Here is a 22811-nt window from a genome sequence, read left to right on the forward strand (position 1 = left end):
CTCCCCAGTCATCAGGCTTCTCTAGCAGACTGTTCAGAGCCACAGCCTAAATTATCCAAACAGGAGGATCTCATCTGTCTTTGAAAATGCTAAGGAAAATTACTATCAATAGCTAGCCTTTATAAATGCCATTCTTATACTGCAGCTTTGACTTGTAGAAAAGATTGTCATGTTTCAGTGTAGAGGAATTATTGCTGTATGATAATACTGTGTTAACATGATTTTTTTGGCACTTTACTGATCCAGGCATAATAGTGCTATAAAACGTTGGACGTGGATTGGATGACAGTGTAATAGTGTATCAGGAAGTAGATCAATTAAATTTCAGCATTTGCCCTGTCTGTTACCTTTAGTGCAGGAGGCAATTAAAAAATATTTTAAAGTGGGTGTGTGTAACCTGTCCTCTAAATTTTCCTGAGGAATGTGTTAAAATATTATTTAATACATTTGCTTTTCTGTTGTATAAATGCTTTTCTTTTAATCATATTGTATGTAAATGAGTGTTCCATGACATCAATGAGAATGAGCAATTTATTAGGATAATTTTCTTAGTTTGCAATTTAAATGTTACCAAAGTATACTGAACCACTTTTCTAGCAAATATGTTATGAGGTTGCTGTAGCTCCATCTGCTGCCTACTCAACTATACAACAACACAGCAGACTTTTAAAATGCTAAGGAAAATTACTATCAATAGCTAGCCTTTATAAATGCCAGGCGTTTATTAAAAGGCGTTATAAATAGGCATTTACAAATACATTTATGTAGACATTGTAATATCGTGCTTTAGTTCATTTTCTTAAGGGCTCTCTCCATCTCTGCCTGTAAAAACAACCTGTTCCGTCACACGCAGATATTACCAGCTTGCATTTTAAAAATTACATGTTGTTTAAACCTTTGATATGCAGTTTCACTGTTCAGTTATCAGTGCAACAGTTCCAAAGTTGGGGTCTGAAAATACCAGCAGATAAGAATTTACAGTCTGTCTTCCATAACATATTTGTAAAGGGAGAAGCTGAACAAAACAAGAAGTCACTATATGTATTCAATTGCATGAGTAGAGAGGAAGATTAGACATTGAGGCAGCCAACACAATGTTTTTTGAGAGCAATGTGATGGGTTCAATACCCGTCTCAGGGGTGGCATTCTTTGCCCTTCTCAGATTTCACTTGTCCTTTTCCTGGTAACTTTAAGTACACAGTAATACACTGTGGTACACAACACAAATCAGTTGAAGATTAGTTTTAGTACTTAAAATTAATTCAGTCAAATGGAGATTACACACAATCAGTCACAGCAGAGACACCAATGCCTACTTTATTATAGTGTTCATATTTTCAGAACTGGTCTGTAACTGCTTATAGTAATATATAAAGGAATGCCAGACATTCCATGAAGAAACAACTTCTGTCTTAATTTTAGTTCAATGTCATGGGTGAGTCATATGGCCTGGCAAAATTTTATTTTAAATTCTTGCAAAATAAGGTTGTGGTATGGTATTTTTTTGGTCAAAACCAGTTAGTAATAAAATGCATGCATCCTACAGGTAGAACTAAAACAGAGCCTGGATCTGCAGCTCTTGAAGTTGAGAGCTGTTTTCTGATTGTATTTTTGTTGTGTAGTGCAACGTCTCAATTCTAATGAAGGGAAGAAGCTTCAAATGTCTTTTATACCTGGCCTCCTTTACAATGAAAACAAGAAACTGATTCAGTTTCCTGTAGGAAATGGTCTGGCACTTCCTTCTAGATTTTTGTGAGGGAAGGTGGAATTTTTCCCATACCATTATAAATCATTCTTAGCTGATGGTCCATGTTGATTGACAGTATGTGCCGTCATAGCTGACATTGCCAACTCCTACTGTTTCATTGAAAATGTTCCTTTGAGTTTTATGTTTAAAAGACTGATCATTTTTGTGGATCCCAGTTTTACCTAAAAGAACTCACCTGACAAAAGGCTAGCTATATTATACTACTCCTGCACCTAACAAGTTAGCTACAGTGGAATCTGAGAATGCAGGTTCTTCAGGGCTGTCCTGAGAAGGCAACTGAGGAATTCCATATGCAGAAGCTGCTCAGAAGAAGCTAAAGCTGAACTAAAGGCACTTCTTGGTCATGGTTTCTTCTTGGGTTATATCCAATAGGCCCAAGTCTTGTAGCAAAATAAAGCTACTGACAACTGGGACTTCTGTGCTACATTTCCAGCAGAATTGTCATCATCAGTTTGTAAGAGCAATCCTGAGCAATAAGACTTGAGACTTGGCTTGTCCAGTCTAACCTGTTGTATCATGCCTTCTATCTTGCATTTTATGAGTATACTGAAAACAAAACACCTCTGTATCTGCTGTAAGTCACTAACTCAAGTTATTATGGTAGATTACTGAGCAGCTGAGACTGCGTTTTCAGTTTAATGGTTTGTGTATCCATTGTTTTTAGTGAAATCTGTGCTGATGGAAGGGGCTTCATTATAGAGCTGTGGAAGAAAGGCTTGCTCTGGGATAGCATTTTAGGAGTTTTATGGATTCCCCTTGCAACTGTGGAACATGCAACAGATGTAAGTTGACTTTCTGTGGAAATATAAAACACTGAGTAAAATCCAATTAATTTCTCATTCTTAGCCTCCCCAAATACTGTAATGACATTTATGATTGATGTATATTTCTCTCTCATTTGTTTCAGTCTATAATATTGAGGCATAATGCACATGTGACTCTCAAAGTGACAACTGATGTGCATTAGCCATATACCCTGGAGAAATGGCTCACATACTGTGTCAGGTATAATTCAGTAAGTGGGTTAGAGTTATCTGCTCTCATGAATTATTAGAGAGGCAGAGACCGTTTGGTTTATGTGACTAGAGTGAGGGAATTTCAAATTGAGGTTCCTGGCCTGGGTCTTCATTGTGTGACCTTGGGTAAACCTCTTATTAAAATGGACAAAATACTGTTGTTCTGTCTCTCAAGAGAATTGGCCATTGTCTCAAAGAGGAGAACAGAATTTTGCCCTGTGGTACTATGGAAGAAATTAACAGTACAATGAGCGCATGGAGGAGGACGAGTGGAGAAAATGGGTCAATCCCAAGAGTTATCATGTACCCAGCACAGTCATAGCCACCAGAATGAGCATGCTTGCTCTCAGTAGGCTAGAAAATAAAGAAAAAAGGTTTCTGGGAGTGTGGAAATACTGAAGCAACCTGCAAGTGCTGCAAAATTGTCTGAAATCGGAAAAACTAAGAGGTACTTTATTCTAATACTCGACAATTCTCCCATTCATTAATATGCTTTCCTACACATAGTCCATGGAGTCTATTTTTAAAAAAGTATTAGAGAAGATTAAATTAGTCTTTGCAAATAAAATTAAGTTTGCCTTCTTTAAATTTTCTAAAAAATAAAAAAGGCAATTGATGATGAGGTAAAGGAGAGAGAATCAGAAAACTTCTTCCTACAGCATCTCCCATCAGTCTCTATAGCCATTCTTTATAGGAACTTCCGTGATTTAACCTCAGTCAGCAACTGAGCACCACACAGCCGCTCGCTCACTTCTGCGTGCGCCCCCACCCCCCCCACCCCTTGGTAGGATGGGGGAGAGAATCGGAAGAAGTGAGAAAACTCATGGGTTGAGATAAAAACAGTTTAATAATTGAAATATTATAATAATAATACACAAAGCAAGTGATGCACAGTACAGTTGCTCACCACCCGCCGACAGATGCCCAGCCAGTCCCTGAGCAGCGGCCCCCCCGGCCAGCTTTCCCCAGTTTATGTACAGAGCCTGACGTCCCATGGTATGGAATGTCCCTCTGGCCAGTTTGGGTGAGCTGTCCTGGCTGTGCCCCCTCCCGGCTTCTTGTGCACCTCCAGCCTGCTCAGTCGGTAGAGCATGGGAAGCTGAGAAGTCCTTGACTAGTGTAAGCACTGCTCAGCAACAACTAAAACATCGGTGTGTTATCAACATTGTTCTCATCCTAAATCCAACACACAGCACTGTACCAGCTACTAGGAAGGAAATAAACTCTATCCCTGCCGAAACCAGGACAGAACTAATAAATATTCATATATTGAACTGACATTTCAATGATTCTACTCAGAATGGAAGCAGGGGAAGAAAGTAATTCCTGCTTAAATTAGAAATTGCTCTGTATCACAGCTGCCAAGCGCTATTTCAGGCCCCAAAGCCAGTTGTTTTGCTCTGCTACCCTAGCTGCTGTTGAGTTAAAACTTGCTGACACAGAGGTTGTGGCTTAACAGTAAATGCTGAAATTTTAAACAAACAAAGATGCAAGAGTAGAGGTTGTTTCTTAATTTCTTCAGACCCTCTAAGCCTTCATTTATAATTAGGCCACTGTGGAACTTTCCTAGTTATTTATCCTGCTCCTCTTAACCCTGCAGCTCTGCTCTGGGCTATATAACACAGAAATAACCTAAAAGGGAGTGTTACTTCGCAAGCTCTTTTCTGGCTTGGTTATTAACATATATTGATTGCTTCAGCCTTGCTGGAATGTACTTGTTTGGAACCAGTTCAAAGGGGAAGTGGAAAATCTCAGTCCATAAGAGTAATTTTCAATATTCATATTTCTTGCGTTTTAATCATCTGACCATCTTAATGTGTATTTGTCTACATAGTAGAGCAAATATTTTATGGTTTCAAATTCCATGCCTGTGAAAAAACTTCATGAAGTCCTAACTACTACTTACATAAACAAAAGTTGGAAGAATCTAGGGTAGATCCTAAGCCTGCTAGTGTCATAAAGAAACTTCTATTGACTTAGGGGAACCTTCATTCAGGAAGAAGTGGATAATGCTATAAATCCTACCCAGGTAACTGTCAGAACGTTTTTTCCTAGGAAGGTCCAGGTTCCTGGTGGACATTGCATTCTGAAGTAATAAAAAACGGGAGTGAGATTCAAGGCACAAAAACACCAACTTCACATGAGATCTTACTGGATGTCTACTTTGCATTACCGTTTGGTGAGTTACGGATTGAGGTCTCGCTCCAGCTTTCCAAACATTCTATTCCACTTTAACTTCCTGAAATACAGTGGAAAATAGTAATTTTTGTATAGAATCTTAAATGCTTATTCATCACTGGAGCATTTGTATAATTCATACTGGTAAATAATAGAATCGCTGAGAGCCACTTCCCATGAGGAGCTGGATGAACGATTTCGCTGGTTGATGTTCACCCACATGTGGATCGTAGAGTTAAAGAAAGAAGTACTTCCTTAAGGCTCAATCTACTAGAGCCTGTGTGTTATAGCTCTGTATCACGTCAGCTTTGACCAGCTTTTAGTAAAATCTAGGGCTTCACAGCATTTTTATCTTATTAGCAAAGGTTGTCTGCCTTTATGAATAGTGTATATGAAGATGGAAGCTGCATATATGTGTACAAAACTAGTGTATATGAAGGTGGAAATGGAAACTGAACATTAAATAATGCATCACCTCACATTATTTCCAGATATAATACAAAGAGATTGACTTTATCGAGATTATCAGTCCATCTATATGACGCGGTCCAATATGCCAAATAAGTTCACAAAGATAAATTAGCTTAATATTAGCTTAATAAACAGTCTAATGAACTATGGCTAAAAAGAATAATCCTAAAATGTATACAAGAATAAAAGTAAAAAATGTGAAGACATGTGAATGAGAAACTTTATTTATCTTTTGAAGGGGAGGAATAGAAGTCATACCAAAAATATGCTTTTCAGCTGTTCAGTGTTCTTTTTGAAATGCATTGTCTGAAATGGAACTTGGCAATACAGCTAATGCTGATTAGGGCAGACTAGTTATTTCTGATGTTTCTGGGTGTAGTCTGCATGACTACACTCCTGTTAATACATGTGGTAGAATGTCTACCTTTTCACAGGGTAACCGTGGACTGTTGTGGAATCTTATGAGTCACAACAGGGCTTACATCCTTTTGTTTGTGGGGTTTTTTGTTTGTTTGTTTGTTTTTTACAAAAATTACTTGTTATTTACTACTTCTTAGCCAATAAAACATTTTAAAAGATAGCCTAAGCCCTAGTCACATTCTGGTTTTTGTTTGTATTTTGTTTGTTTGGTATTTTTTTCCCCAGCAGCCACAAGCAATTTGCAGTTGTCTGAGTAAAAATTCAGATGGAAGAACTTTTTTCTTGCTATTCACATGTGCCTCCATCTAGATTATTCTCACTTATGAGATAATTTTATTTCCTTTAAGCATGATGGAAAGTGTACCTATATCGAATGGGCTGAGTCCTTAAGTATAAAAAGAGAATAGTAGTACAAAGAAGGAGCGGTTTATAAAGATGATGACAGAAAAGGACAACAGTTTGTGCAGTAGCAGTGGAATACCCATTATGAAAGGAGAAAAATTGGTACAAATTGTATTTATTCTATGTACAATAAATTCTTCTTGAAACCTCCTTTGAACCAGCAGAATGTTTAGAGTGTGTCCTTATGTAGTTTTCATATCTAGAAACCTGGTGCAAGTCTGCTGTAAACACACAATTAGAGTTTCTATAAGCTGTAAATTCAGGTTGTAACTGATCTCAGACTGCTGCTGGAGGGAGTGTCAGTTTGCAGGTTGATGCCTGTATTCTGTTTCCAAATAAATATATTTGAAAGAAATTTTAAAGACAGTCCCTGGGACTGTAGTCGTGGAGTGCTGTGGAAATCCTGTAGAGGTCACTCTGACACTATAGTTTTCTGTTCGGAGGGAGGAATTCAAAAGCATTACCACATGTTTATCTTTACCCTCTGCCTGGAGTTTGACTAAGGCATTACATTTTGATTGCTTATTCTGCTGAACAATTCTCAGCTCAGCTGTGACAAGCTGAGAATCTATCCTTGACTATTGGAATCAGTACAGCCTCTTTGTTATGACAAATGACCTTGGAAAGGTAGAAGACTGCAGTTATTTTTCACATTTCCTGAAAGATGTCCATTTGAGAATGCCAGATACTTGGCAGAAATAAAAGAGCCTTCCATGCTGCTTTAACAATATGGCTTCATTTTGGCTTGAAGCACTGCATGTAGTAACAGGGAAATGTGTTCATATCATTAGTTAATTCATGAGTGCTTTCTTCTAGAAGTATCGTCTAACGTTAGTTGTGGTAGCAACAGAGTTGTCATTTCACCATTGCTATCTCCATTAAGCTCCGTGAGCTCCGTTAAAAGGCCGCTAAGTAAAATGAGGATCTCATATATTTAAAATTCTGCAAGCAAATTCACCGTAATAAAATACGGACTCTACATGAATACTACAGCTGAATTGCAAACATTTTTAATGTTTCTATAAGTCAAGTTTTTTAAAGGATAGTCAGGTTTTGTTATGAAATACAGTAATTTTGCTTCAAATTTATGAGGTCATTCTTGTAAGAGAAGACAGAAGAAAATTTAAAGGACATCACTTATTTTTTCTTAAATCCAGCTTGAGAGACATATATCATGTTCCTTAACATTCAGTTATACCTTACATAGAGAATGTAAGCTAAAGAAATAGAAGACTATTTTACTTAAGTGGAATGTATTTGGTAATAGCTATAATTTTGAAAGTAATTTGTGTGACTTGGGAACTAAGATCTCATTTTGCCAAGTAGCCTACTGAAAGTCAGCAGGACTTTAACGTGGTGAGTAATTTTGGAAAATGCCATGGAGGTATTCACCTCTTAGGCTTGGTTGAAATTCAACTCACTATCACTTTTTGCCATATATGTTGATTAGCAAATAAGGATATGAGGTTAACAAGAATGAAGTAACAATGATGAGATTAATCCCTGTTTCTGCATTAGTCACCATACTATTTCACTGATACACCAAGGCATTAGCAAATGAGAAAATGAATTGTTCTGATACAATTTTGATCGGCCTAATAATTCACATATATTTACAACCTAAAAGTTGGCATTAGCTTATGCAGTAGGAAAACCACAAGATCCTGTTGTTTTCCAAAGTATTATCTTTCTTCTCTTTGTTTCTCAACGGTGTTGCTTTTATTTTGAGCAAAAGATACAACATACATTTTAATTTTTTGGCAGCTAACCAGGTGTGAGTAAAGAGCGTGAGAGGAAATAAATCAAAACATAATTCCTAATATTTAACCAAAACATCAAAAATGGAAGAAAAGAGATGGGTACACAAATTCTTCTAACCAGTATGGAAGAAAATTTCCTCACACTCAGGGCCAGATCATGAACCCTTTCCTCTCACTAAAGCCAATAGGATGATTTATAGAGTAAAATGTTTTGCAGGAAATCAGTTTGTACCTGCAATTGCAGATGACACTTGCCAGGTTTCTCCAAAGAGATAAGAACTTGGAAAAAAAGGTCGGTTCTAGGCCAATAGCATGTGGAATTACAGTAAAACCTGATTCCTTACTTAAAATACAAAAAAACCCAACAACAAAACCAAAAATCAGCCAAAGAAAAAAACGAAACCAAAACAAACCCCACACACATCTGGGAATGCTGTGCATGGACACATAAGAAATACACGGCCAGTTAAGAGCTGAAGTTGGACTGGAAAATTAAGAGATCCATTTTCTTCCCAATCCAGCAATAGCTCATTTTTTGATTGTAAAATGAACTGTTTCCAAGTTTGTGTAACAAAAAGGTAGCTGGTTTAGGCCTCTTGAAGTTTTCAGAGCCACAATCGGAAGGTGATCTTGGAACTCTATTTCTGCTGTTCTTGTAAAAGTGATTTAATTCTAATAAGGTTTTGTGATTGACTTGATTAATTCCCTATTACGATGAATTTAATGAATTAATTTCATTAATGTGTACTTCCTCTTTTAGAAGTTCCTTCTGTAAAATGGACTGAAAGATTTCTAGCAGCTTTTTCTTTCTCTGCAGATAGCCACAAAGATTTAGATTGCAGAGGCTGGCACAGAGAGGCACCCCTCCAAGGTATAAGACATTCACATCAAGATACATATGATAATCTGTTATCCATGGAAAGTGGTCTCAGCATACAAGAAAGCAAACTAAGGTATTTTAATTTGTCATATCACACATGTATCATAACATTTATTGATTTTTTTTTTTTAATTTCTGAATGACATTGTGATACATATACAATTACTTTAAGCAAGAATGTGACTGGAAGTTTTATAAACATGTAAAACCATAAGACATATGTTTCCATTATTGTGGTGGGACAGAGCATGATAAATCTTCTTATTCTATTGAAAGAAAAAACATGAAGAATACTGTAGCCTGCCAAACCAGTTTGCAAATACGTGTGCCTTCTCAATGAATCATTGGTGGTCAGAAAAGAGGATTTTAGCCTACAAAAAAAGTAGATATTAAAGGCAACCAGAAATATCTTTGGCAAATTCCTACAAAACAAGAATGTAATCTATTAATGATGCAAAAGGGGTAAATAACATTCTAGAATCTTTTGCAGCAGGTTGTTATGTATAGGCTTCAGAAGTACAAACGTGTTGGTTGGTTGATTGGCCTTCATTTAAAGTGATGTTTTAAAGGATAATATTTTAAAGACAATGCAGGTATTTATTAGCTTTTCTATGTTCTTTAATGGCAGATACATGGTAAAGCAAGTTTCTTTCAAATAAAAGGAACATCTCACCAGAACTGAAAGTCACTTTCTCCATCCATCCTTGCCTCTAACCCTTCCTACTCCTTCATCTCCAGCCCTCTGTTGTAGCTGTGGGGCTGCTCTCATCTCTTTTCCATCTCTTCTGGAACTGTACTTTGTTGAAACAGTCTGTCTTGAACCCTGTGTTGAATTGAGAAACAAGAAGCCCCGCTCTTTGGCTTAGTTTTCTGCGTGTTTAGTTAATTGAATAGGTTCAGGGATGAATGGAGGACACTGAAAGAAAGAAGCAGTGCTCCTCCCACTGTCAGGTGATCACTGCTTTCCCTGTGTTGTCTGCCTCCCTGGGTCATCATTAGAGTTTTTCTCGCCATTCAATGAACCAGACTTGGAACTGATCTGGAATAAAAACTGAAACATTTTGCCAGGCTATCTCAGCTTTGTGGTCCATTTGAGCAGATGCTCAAATATTTTGTGTCAGGTTAAAGGAAGAGCAGGTATGAGCGGGGGCAGTTCTAGCTTATTCCAGTTTAAAGTGTTAGTGAATCAACAGTCTAAATAATGAGACACATACTGAAGCATGGAACAGGTAAAGTTTTTGACAGAGGTCTGAACAACAGAACTCCATCTTGCAACAGGAGGCATTAGAAAGTCTGATATTACTATTTGCATTACCTTTAACAATGACTTTCCAGGTCGTTATTCACAAGCAGTGTGCTGCCTGCACGATACTTTAATTTTAATGTCCACAAGACATTAAAGAAATTAGAACTGAGACCAATAAGAAGAACAAATAACATTTCTTAGAGTGCTCAGTGGGTCAGCAAAATTGACAGATGAGTGGTCTATAAGATTCCTTGTTACTGTCTTTCTGAAAATACATTTCACGTACAAGTTCTATGTGGCTAAATATTGAGAACACTTCAGTGGTATTAAAAATGCAAAGAATTGCAGTGTTCACTATCTGTAGCTGTGACTGGGGGGGTCTAGATTGTTTTACTTTTTAAACAATCATCTCTGGAAAATCTACATGGCTGAGAACTGTGTCACCTCAGAGTCACCTCAGCAGCTCATTGGGGGCCCTGCTTTTCCCAGAGAGTCAGCCTTCATCCATGTCTCACAAGGTGGAGCAGGAAGGCTCCTTCTTCCCTGCCTAGATCATGTGCCATGCATGCAACAAAACCCAGTTCACCTAAGGTTAAAATAAATGCTATACAAAATGTGAAGAACTGTTTACAACCAAAAATAAGGTAAAGAATTCAAGGACCCTGCCACAAAGTGAAAACTAGATGCCAACCTATCAAAGGAAAATTCTTGATAGGAGCAGCGAGATGTGAAAATGTTTGTTGCGTAGCTATATGTTCTGTAAACACTCTACTGTATGTGACAGCAGTTTATATTAGGAGTACTCATAACACTAAATTATAATACCCAGAGCAGCATAAAATTGAAAAGCACAAATGAAACTGACGGATTTATATTCCTACATATCTTCAGAAATTAGTAATCCTGCTTGATTGAAAAGTGGCAAAAAAGAGCAGAAGCACACAAATTTGTTCTAACCTGTTTCTTCGGACTACAATTGATCTTGGGGAATTGCATAATGAAATGATGCTTGATGCATACTTGTAGTTATGTTATTGTTTAGATAATATCTATTAATTTCCAGCTACTTTTTACAAATCCCAAAGTCTTAGATACCTTTGCAGTGTGTGTTGCAATTTAAGTATTGCAGAGATTTTCTGTGTGCCTTGTTTGTGTTGAGACACTAAAATGCCTTCCTGGTTCAGGCATGTGAATGGGGGTATAAGGAGGGAAGTGATGGGGTAATGGAATTTAACTGTTACATTCAGTTCCTTGGACTCCTTGGTATGCTGCAAGTTCCATAAGTGGTTTTGGTTTCTGAATGGATCCTACACCAGCGGATAGTTGCTTCTGTGGAGACAGGTTTCACTGTATCCTCTCTTTTCTCTGTATCTTCTTAGGCCATAATTTTACAGTGCAGCGTGTTCAAAAGCAGAATTGGCTTAATTTCTGTTGCTTGACCCTGATCTCAGCTCACTGTCCTCCTGAGTACAGTGGTACAAATCTTTGTCCTAATCCTATTTAAAAAAAAAAAAAGGAAAGAATTTTGTAAGGTTGGTTATTTTAAAGGCAAATCTTTTACCTGAATAATTTTGCAGATTTGGCAGTGGCTAGTGCAAATAGTTGTTGTATTACGCCACTGAATAGGTACAGATACAAGGGGCAGGTGATGGGAAGAAAAGGTTAGAATTGTTACTAACAGCTTTGTGTAGTGCAACTGCAGATTTAAAGGAGACAGAAGAGTGCTTATAAGGTGAGTGCTTGCCTCTCATCTAAGTGGAATAACTGAGCCATATTTAGAAGCTAACCACATGAATTGTTTGTTGTTTTTTAAAACACTGGAGCAGTGAAATGTTTAGTTATGGCTTTTTTGAGGTAGAGAGTAAACAGTGTGGAACTAGAGACACTGGTGAGTGAAAGACGACAGCCAGCAGACTATCATCTTCTGTGAGAGCGCTCTCTGGTCATTCAATATTTCTCATCTCTGATAGCCTGCCATGAAAAACAATAGATTCATAAATGCTCATGGAGATGAATGTTTTGCCTAGCGGGATTACAGTTAGCTCTGCTTCCTCTGTATGGCAGGGGAGACAGAGGACTCCAGAGAGCTCTTCAGTGTAGCTGCTGCTCTCTTAATCACCAGTCTTGATACCCAAACCTAAGGCTTTGGTGAGATGATCAGCTTAATCTGGTCCAAGACTGTGCCAAGAAAGCTGGACTGGAGCAAAATCAGCTATTGGGTTAGGGTAAGAAGATCAAAAGAATGTCTGAACAAAAAGGTAATGTATGACAAAATAAATGTCCCCTTTTGGAGGGCAGGGGGGAAAAGCTTAAAAGCTTCTATCCAACAGGTCTTAAGTGATATGGGGTTTTGTGACTAACTCTAACAATAGATGATTAAAGGTAGTGTGTTTCACAACCCAATATATACTACTTCTTTTAAGTTAAATTGGACCTATTGACAGTGTTGACCCGTAAGGCTTTGTGTGTCTGTCCTGTTCTCACCCTTGGGCATGTGTCTACGTGGGTTCAGCTATTGGATAGTGACTTTCTGAAAGCTTAAGAAAGGAAGGGAAGCAAGTCCTGTCATGGTTTGTGTGTTGTAACTAATAGATTGCATCTGGAGAGCAGGAAAGGCATTTGATTCCATTTTTTAAGCTAAAGTATTTACCTATGCAGGCTACCGTGCTTTCTGGAAGTTCTCCAGAAGGGAATTAATTTTTTTTATCTATTTGCTTTGAACAAGCAACAATGCTGTGGAAAAAAAGATAAGGGAAAGATAATTGCTGTCTTTCTGCTTCCCTGAGTGTGGAAGATGATGATGCATAATGGGTGGAAGGGGCAAGGAATGAAGTGGCAACAATTGAATTACTTCCCTGCCATCACTTTCTGTTGAGTGGAGTTGAATGCTCAGGAGGAAGTCCAGGCAGCCTCTAAGAACATCACTCAGCAGTGGTCTCTGAGCAGAGAGAGCTTTCTATGTGTTGGTAGAATCACTTCTCCTCTCTTCTGCTTGCAAAGGCAAACTGGGGGGGGAAAAAAAGCTATCTCTCTTTACTGTTAATTTTGGCTTTCGTATCAGCTGTCACAGACTGTATTACTTTTCATACATGGTGTCCTCTATCTATAGTAACTCAGGAAAGAGTCTGTGAGCAGCTGTTGCTCAAAAAGGTGTGTTGTCCTGATGAGGGATAGAACAGGCTCTTGGGAAATGCAGCAAGTGTCAGACACTTGACTCATGTTTAAGCCATGTCTAACAGCAGCGGTACCAGAAAAATAGCTCAAACACAAGAGAAAAGATGATAAAAGCTGTTACATTATTAAGTTATGTATTCTCTGAGGGGATAACATGTTGCGTATGCACTTAAATGACCTTTTCGTGTACAGTAAAAAAGCAGAGTCCTAGTGCATGTAGCGTCAACACAAAATTACTAGGAAATAAATGAGACTGCAAAAAGATCGTCAAGTTCATGGATGCAGTTAGCCAGTAGACTGTATATATACAAGGTGCTACCGCATCTTTTTGGTTGTTGTGATCCTTGGCCTGTATACGTTTACTAGCAAGTTCTTGCAGGGCATTTACGGAGAAGTACAAGCGCTTCCACAGGGTGAGAGCTGTCAGTAATGGCAGTATTCAAGAGCTATTTCTCTATATTTTTCTAAACACATGTCCAGTCATTAGCATATCATCTGGGTTGATGTCTTTTTCAACAGAGATCCGAGCCTCTGAGCAGGTTAAGCTAAACCGTAAGAAATTAACCTAACCTGACTATGGAATTCTTTCCTTTGTCTCTTTGTCCCAGATAATTTTATTGAATTTAAGTGAAAGTTTATATGACTAAATTGAGGGTCACCACCAGGTAGTATTTTTAAATGGGAAGCTTTTTCATCTAGTAATAAGTGTTTTCAAAGGTTATGAGCAGAAAGATGATGATCATTTTAAAGCTTAATTAAAGATAGCAATGTGTATTTATTCAAAATAACTGCATTTGTACTATAAAAATACATCAGAAAAATCTGAGAAGTTGGGGAAGTAGATTAGACTATTTGTTTTGAATGGCTGTATTAAACACCAAATTTAACTATCCTGTAAATATTTAAGTATTAATGTGTACAAAATTTCTTCATTAATCTGTTCTTTACACTGATATTTACTTGTCAATTCTTTGGTTATATACATAAATGATGTTTATGGCAGTTGACTCTAGATGTAGACTGATAGCTAATTAAGTGTAACTGATTAAGTAAATCAGAATTTGAAGGATGTGGTAAATGATTAAGTGACTTCTTATTAGAGCAATATATCTTCTCCCAGAGTCTTTAAAAAAAAAAAAAAAAGAAAGAGAAGGGGAAAATGTTTTTTAAAAAAAACCAAACTCCAATGAATGTAATTAATGAACAAATTACTGTAATTTTTTAAAAATCAGCAATCAAGTATTTTAGTATATACTTCATTCCGGCTGTGTATAGTAACCATATGATAAATCAATTGGTTCATTCTGTATGCATTATTAGTATCCAGTGCTAATTGCTACTACTTGCAAGAATAAGGATTTCATGGTTAATCTCTGTGGTACCATTCAGGTACAAATATTTTGCTGTATATCCAGAATAGCCAGAAATTTACAGATATTACAGCAGAATGACTGAAAACCAAGTGCCTTATAATTTAAAAATATATAAATGATGGAGAAGGACATAATTAATGAGTACTTCGTATAATTATATGCTGCTTCTTCAGGAAAAAATATGCATATAAGTACTTGAAATATACTCTTCAGTAAAATCATACCTTTCATATGTGCTTCTTGCATGTCATCGTACTGAGGAAGTAACGTATACATCTATCGTATTAGCAGTATGGTATGACATAATTGCCTTAAGCTACAGTAATTTGAATTAGAACAGCAGATAAGTGAATAAAGTACATACAATATTACATGAAATGTTAAAGTTGATAAAAAGCTTTAAATGAAAACTGTATGTTCTATTTACAGTTTAACTATGTCAAGTTACATTAGCACAAAAATGAATTAATCTATGCAATTCATATACTTGCAACTTGAAACACATGAATACTGCAATAGTACAATTAATGCTTGTATTCTCAATAAGTTTAGTGTTTCTTCTGGAGACATTTCACTTAACTGGAAAATTAAAATGGAAAATTCTCTTCACGACTGAAAGCAATCCATTAATCTAGATCTCAGAATAACCAGAATAAAAAAGAGTGTTTTGTAAAACTACTGTTTTGAACAACTACTGTTTGAAACAAAAGAAGGATTATGCTGAAAACGTACACTAAAGAAAAAAATTACACATCAAAAAGGTAAGCTCTTATGTTCCATTTTCAAAGGAACTTAGTCATTCAGCTTTTGAAAATGTTACTCTCAAAGTCTTGTTTTAAAAATGTTTGCTGTATTTTGAAAACAGCAATCAAATACATTGACAATATTAATTACAATTATTAGAAAATATTAATGCTGCGGTCCACAGTTAATCACCTAAACAAAGTCAGTCCTATGCAAGGGCCTGTCAATCAGAAACTAAACTGATTGATTAGGGGCATTTCCAAGCCAAGCAAAATTAAATAAAAGATTTCTTTTAAAAAACAACCAACCAACCCCCCAAAAACCCAAAACCTAAGGAAACAGTAACACAGATAAGGATCTTTCTTTTAAAAATAATATTGATATGTCCTGTGATACTTGTCTTCTCTGCAGAGCTATAAATCAATCATTGGACAAGGAGAAAAAAAGACTTGATTACGTAAAAAAATCCATTCTTCAGGTTTACTTATTTCTATCTACATAGGCTGCATGAGTAGATGTCATTGTACATCCTTGTATTCACACAGGAAATGAAGGAGGGATATGCTGCCTACAAAACCACGCTAGACCTATATAGATTTTATGGGCAAAGTTGGTTTTAAGTATTTGGTTCTAAAGTGTTTGGCTTTGACAGTGTTTCCTCCAATCAAATGTTTTGAGTGATGGTAACTGCTGAGTGTTAAAAGGAGATATATTACTAAAATTGGACTTCATGATCTGCAATTGCTAGCAATGTTGATTTTAATGTAATAGTCATTAAACTGATATTAATTAAAGTAAATTAATGTGGTATAACAGCAACATACAGATCTTTTCAAACAGATGAAAACTGAGAAGAAAGCTTAAATGTGATAGTCTTAGAAGTTCCTTAATGCTTGAGACATCCTGAGAGTTAAATGGCCTCTTAAAAATGTAATTAATCTTCCCTGTTTTTGAATACAGAGAAGCAAACATTTGCTAAGGTCTAAATTCATTTGAAGTGATCACTTTACAGCCATTTGTCCTGTAATCTGTTTAATTATTCATGCCCAGATATCAGAAAAATTGATAGGCAGGCATAAAATTATTTCTAAACCATGAAAATTTCCACCTCCACCTCTTGGCTACAGGTCAGGAACTCCTGAAACTAAAACCATATTTCCAATACGTAGCCATAGCTGTTTAAGCCGATAACATTTGTCCATATGTTTGTTTACTGTTGTGATCATTCAATGACAGATTGTTCCTCAAAGTTACATTACGGAATAGCTAAGCATAACCGATCTTCCATGATGTGTTATTGTTTCCTTTCACGTTTACTGCCAAAAAGAAATAAGGTCCAAAAGAAAGCAAAGGAGAAAGCAGGTTAACAAAAAATGTAGGTCACACGTAAGCCTTTTGGCTATGACCGTTCACCGCTCCCAGCCTTTCAGAACTGGCATATTACTTCTAAAATATAAAAAGCAGTTGACATTGTAATTAGTGGTTTTTTGCATTTAATTGTTATTCTGAGGCTGTTCTCTAAAACAAAGCCATGTGTTACATGATTGCAGTCCTTGTGCCGTCTTAGAGAGCTCCAGTTGTATCACTGTGCTTTACTTTCTTATAACTAATATTATGCTTTTCCACACATTTGAAGAAGGGCACTACTACTTCCCAGGGCAGCAGCTTCATTTGTTCTGGAAAACTGTGAAGAACATCTCATAGTATGATGTTGTATATTCTTTTTAAGTGGTTAAGCTGCTCCAGTCAGCACAGTACTGCACTTTCAGACATATTGTACTTGCTGGGGTCTGTGGTGGTTCGGTTTTGGTTTTTCTTTTTGGGGGGTGGGGGTGTGTGTGTGCGCCTCCAAGGAATACTTTTCAGGCAGGGTCTTGGGTAGAATTCAGTTTGGCTAAACATAGGTGTCCAGTGCCATTTGAAATTTTACTGTAATTCCTTCAGGATTGAAAAAGAATATTAAATACTTATCTCCTATTCCTCCTCAAACCCTCTATTGATGAGGAAAATAGTCTAGATGAAACAATTATAACTAATTGAGCTTTATCAAATCTATTTTCAAGATAATGATTGAGCCTGGATGCAGAAATTTAGCTCATACACATGAATCTTCACAGTACATAAAAAGAGAAAATGAGTTTCTCATGATACATTCTAGTTTGCATAAGTAGCACAATATACAGGTCTTTAAGATCGAAACCAACATAATTTTCTCATTTCTATAGTATCTAGTGTGATGGAATCTCTGTCTGGGATCTGTGTACTACTTAATATGAGTAATGCTTTTAGAATATGTGGTTATTTCCTACAGCACAAATTACTGGTTTCTAGTCTTTGTTTTAAAGGCAAATAAAAAATACTGAGTAAACATTATTTATTTTAATGGGAAGGTAGGTAAAGCAACCTGACCTTTCCTTAGCTATAGAAAAAGTATATAAAGGACAATTAGCAGATTTTTTTAACTCAATGGCCATGTTAAGACCTAATATTAGCAAAAGCTGTTGTACATCTCAGCTGAAACTCATCTACTTTAAACTTGCATTCTTTCTCTGAGCTAGTATTGTAGTATTAGACACTCATTGGTGCAGTTTCCGAAAGCACCATCTATATGAAAGTACCCTCAGAGTCGAAAAAAGTAAGAAACAACATCTGATGTCCAGAATAGTTCAAAAGAAGAGAATGTCAATATTGATAAGTGGCTGCTGCAACTATTTCTTCTTTGATTTGCTGTTCTAAAAGAGCTGTTTTGTTTTTTCTCTAGATAACATTTTAACTCATGTAATACTTCTGTGTTCCAAAGGCAAGGTAAAATGGCTGTTTACATCAAACACCCACCAACTGAGTGACTTCCCTGAATATGAACTGTTTTCACATATTAAAGAGCACTCCTCTAAGCTCTTTGGCTGCTTGGACAGCTGTTTTCTACTTGATTTATGGAAAGCAGCATGGGTAGGAAGGTATTCTGCTTTAGGTGATGTTTGGTTTAGTTTTATAGATCAGTCATTTAAAACTGCAAATAAATGATGTTATTAATTTATTTTATTACAGTAAGGCACAGATCTTTTCAATAAGGGAAAATTGTTGTAATAGTGGCTTAGAGTCTTATGTAAAATTAAGCCCTTTTGAACAGCACTGTAGTGCTGAGAGATCATTCCATTGTTCCCCAGGCTTAATTCTCATCTGTCACTCAAATTAACATGCTCATTGATGATCCTTCCTGCTCCGCTGCCCTTTCCGAGTTCAGTTCCACTATCTTGCTTTTCTCAAATGTGTTTTTTCTTCAGATCTTCTGTGGTCTAGAACTATTGCTCTTGATTGGAGTAGAAGTGGTTCTTTCAAAATCTACTTAAAAAAAAAAAAAGTGCTTCTGAAGAATTTTAAAGAATGTTGCAGTAGCTCTCCACAGCAGCAAAAGTATAGTCAAAGTTTGCAATTAGAGCTGGAGAATACTAAGTCTCATAAACATAGTGAATTTGAAGTTTAAGATATTTTTATGGGGTTTGTTATATGCCTCTACTTTATAACTATGTCAACTTTACAATTGTTACCGGTTTTATTCTTACATGTTAAAAAATTTTGAGTGAAGAACATGGAAAAGAAGGTAAATTAGCAGTTAGCAGTATGTAGAGAAAACATTGTACTTGAAAGAGATTGATAAAAAGGACATTGAGAAAACGAACATTTAGGGAATTGACAATTCTGTCAGAAAAAAACAATGAATTATGTATAAAACTGTTCAGAAGAGTAGAAGGGAACAAAACATTTACTTTGGCAAGGCAAATTGCAGTTCAGAACAAATGATGGTGAGCTGATATGACAAGTTGATGTACGTTTTTCTTTCCTAGAATTATCCCAAATAGATTTTGGTAGGTTATTTTTGTTTGTTTTTAAAGTTAAATGCTTTTAGTTCACGTCATGAAGTTCTCACAGGATCTATTTAACAGTTTGCTGTAAAATTACATAGCGCAGCTATGAATCTGATCTTTGTGGCACTTCTGAAAGCAAAAATCTTCATACTCAGCTGAGTTTTTACAAACACGGAATGCAGAATTAAGGCCTTAGGTAAGTGAAGATGAGCCAGTGCAGCCAGCTGCTCCTCAAGGGATGGGCAGTCAGGCATGATAACACAGCAAGCAGGGCAGGGGCCTCACCAGCCAGTGCCCCAACCTCCTACCCCTAGGCAAGCCTGGGAATAGCAGCAAGGGTCAAACAATAGTGCAGTTGACCAGACAAGTTCGTGGTGATGAAACAGGTCCGAGGTCAAACTGGTAAGTCAACTCTTACAGGTCAGGATCAGGTCTAGTGGTGGCAACCGGGGTAAGACACAGCACTGATCACCAGGCAGGTCCATAACAATGAAGCAGGCTCAAGCTCAAGCCAGGAAATCAGTCCGAGAGTGAGGGTCTAGATCAGCGGGTACCTAGGCAGAGCTGTACTGGAGCTAGAGACTGTCACTCCTGTAATATAACCTCAGGCAGGGACTGGAGGCCCAGGGCTGAACTTAAATGGGACTGTGGGGCTCATGGATCCCCTGGAGAGGCCCCTGGTGAGGCTGGTCTGATGGAGTCTATTGGTACACTCAGGACCCTGGCAGAGAGAGACACGAAATATTGATTGAAAATTACTGCTGCGGATTTTTTTAAATTATTGAGTTATTGATGATAAATGGAATTGATAAAACTGAAATTTTAATAGACTTGTTCAAATTATTTCTCATTAAAAATAATAATATAGAGCTGTATATATCCACATTATGTCTCTATAAAGACAGGCATTCTGTTGCAGAATTAAAAGGAGTTAATCTTACGAACTGTTTGGCAGCTCTGCTTGGGGTGCTCTGAATAACTTGTAGAAATGAGGTTTTGTATTTTGGATAGTTGGTTTAATACAGCATAATTTTTAAATATACACATTTTCAGGTCTCTCCTTGTTTTTGAACATGACCTGTATTCCAATCTAGGAATGAGATAATCATGGAGAAACTTCCAGTAGGAGAAGAGGTACAGTGTCTAGTTCTGGCACAAAAGATACTGCCAAGTTTGATATCCTGCGGTATATATAAAATAAGCTACAAAACCTAATTATAAAACAGGTTAGGTATTAAAATAAAATGTAAATATCTTTGTCACATGGCAGAGATTACTATTTGTTTCTTCCAATATCTATCCCTATCAGTCCATACTGTTTCGCTCCTCCTAGTAATCAGATGTTATAACTTTCACGTCTTTAAATCTTTTCACAAGTGTCTGTTTTGCTTGTGGTTGTTGGAAGTGTTCTGGTGATTGTTTTGCATCCTATAATGACCTGAGATTGAGCTTTAATTGACTTCATTATTAATATTCATGGGTTTGTATTGTTTGTTATGGTGACAACCTTTCGTAATAAATGACAAATCATTCTGACTTCCCCTGAGATTCTGTGTAATAACATTATTCATGATTAATTCTTTAGGTGTGAATGGAATAGGAAAGGCTTTTGGAATTTTTTTTTGTCCTAGATTAATTAAGGTCTATGCCTTCTTAGGTGTTTCTGTTCTCATGTAACTGTATTAACACTTTACTGTTATGCAGTTATTTCATCTCTCATTCCCAGAAGATTTACATGCTATAAAGATTAACACACTTTACTTAGACCTTACTTGCGTAAGTAGTAATTTATTTAAGTGGATAGCCTTGTGAGCTTCTGGGAACCTAGTGTATCTAATTAATACTTACAGTTGTGTGTAAAGGATGTATATTCAATCTCTGTGCAAGTATTCCCTTGAAACTACTAGAAAAGCTGTTCATTTATAGAAAAGCTAAAATAGTCAAGTCAGGTATCAGTTCTTGTGCAGGGAAGTTCCCTTTGTCTGTATGACTTGATCTCAAAAAAATCAAAATGCAGCCATTTCAGGTAGCGGCACAAGAACTCTACAGAAAGAGCTACATAACAGAGGAGAAAAGAGAGCTCCCATGGAATGAGGAGAAAATGTTTATGAAAAATTTCATTAGGCTTCTAGTGCGGTGCCATATTTCATCTTTAAGCTGCTTCCCTGAAGGATACCAACGCATTCATGTGCAGGGTAAACTTCACTGGAATTAATTTACTACATTTGCATAGCAATTGCTTGGTTACAAACTCATAGCTTGAATTTTGATTGGTTTACAATGAAAGCAGTAAGCTACTTACTATAAATTCATGTTACTCTTTTTTCCTCAGTTCATTAATTGATTACCTATTTGTATGGATTTTTCAAGTGGAATTTCAAGTATTGATGTGGATTATCAGACTTCTCTAGCATATTGTCCATGGACTAGCAATCATTGATATATGACTTATCAAATTCACTGAACAAATTGTCCTCCTGAACTCATAGATTACTGTGAGTTACTATGCAGTAGACTCAGATGTAGTCCCAAACAGTAAAATCATCTCCCTTGGAAACACTTTCCTTTTTGACTTGGATATCGAGATTCAAGGTTAGAAAAGCCATATAAGCCTATGATGTGGAGAACTGACAGGCAGCTTTTTCGCTTCATGGTGCAGCATTTGCTGAAGGTCAGGGAAAACACTGATCACGTAAGTGCAGACACTACAGGTACAGATTAAGTTTGGACTAAAACCCAACCGTTTTTTTGCAGTGCAAGAATTTGTTTAAAGATGACTTAAACATGGGCAGATTAGATCTAATTTACAGCAGATAAGTATACATGCTTTCATATAAAATTTTCCAGTGCTTTAAGCTGAATAAGTCTATGTAGAGCACTAGAGCTTCCTCTGTCATTCCTATTCCTTACTTGTTGCAAATCAAGCTGGACAGAAGGAGAAAATAGGAACAGCATTAGATCCCTAAAGCAAGTCCTGCTCTGTTTTTTGCTACAAGAAAATGGTTTTAATGATTGGTGTTGAAATAGGTGAGAAACAGGTTACTAACAAATAGCTGCATAGTGGCAAACCCAGGCAAAATCTGGAGTAATTAATAAAATTCCTGTAAGTGTCAGTTAGACATAGTTTTCTTTCTGGGAACAGTCCAAGATGACACTTTGACAGATTGAAGATTGATTAGAAGCTCGCACTTCACCGGACAGCAGAACAGTGTCTTGCTAGTGTCTTATTCACACCAACATGTGTTTCTTTGTGTCACCTGTCTTCTGTGATAGCCTTTGGTCTTGTCAATCAGATTCTGTCCTAATTGCATGTTCTTTTGTTCTGATAAATATTTTGCACTTGGGAAACAAACAGCTATTGTAGCACTGAAGAGATAGTGTATCTTGAGAGGATTTCTCAGGTGGCAAGACTGCCTTGTAGTATCCTTGTATCCATCAGGAAGGCTTGGAGGTTACTTTGTAAGATGTTGATTTACTGTCGTGGCATACTTTAAAAAAAAAAAAAAAAAAAAA

The 22811-nt window shown here is 36.7% G+C and overlaps 1 protein-coding gene across 1 annotated transcript in view; it reads left to right on the forward strand.

Moving 5' to 3' along the window:
* Positions 1-22811, forward strand: part of LOC103916430 (protein unc-13 homolog A-like) — a 72498-nt gene that overhangs the window by 18942 nt on the left and 30745 nt on the right. The window contains exons 3-5 of the mRNA XM_009323410.1: positions 2433-2550; positions 4840-4963; positions 8833-8968. Coding sequence (XP_009321685.1) covers positions 2433-2550; positions 4840-4963; positions 8833-8968 — 378 coding nt within the window. The remainder of the gene's footprint in view (positions 1-2432; positions 2551-4839; positions 4964-8832; positions 8969-22811) is intronic.

The sequence above is a fragment of the Pygoscelis adeliae genome, unplaced genomic scaffold (genome assembly GCF_000699105.1).
Source record: "Pygoscelis adeliae isolate BGI_AS28 unplaced genomic scaffold, ASM69910v1 Scaffold545, whole genome shotgun sequence".
Classification (NCBI taxonomy): domain Eukaryota; kingdom Metazoa; phylum Chordata; class Aves; order Sphenisciformes; family Spheniscidae; genus Pygoscelis; species Pygoscelis adeliae.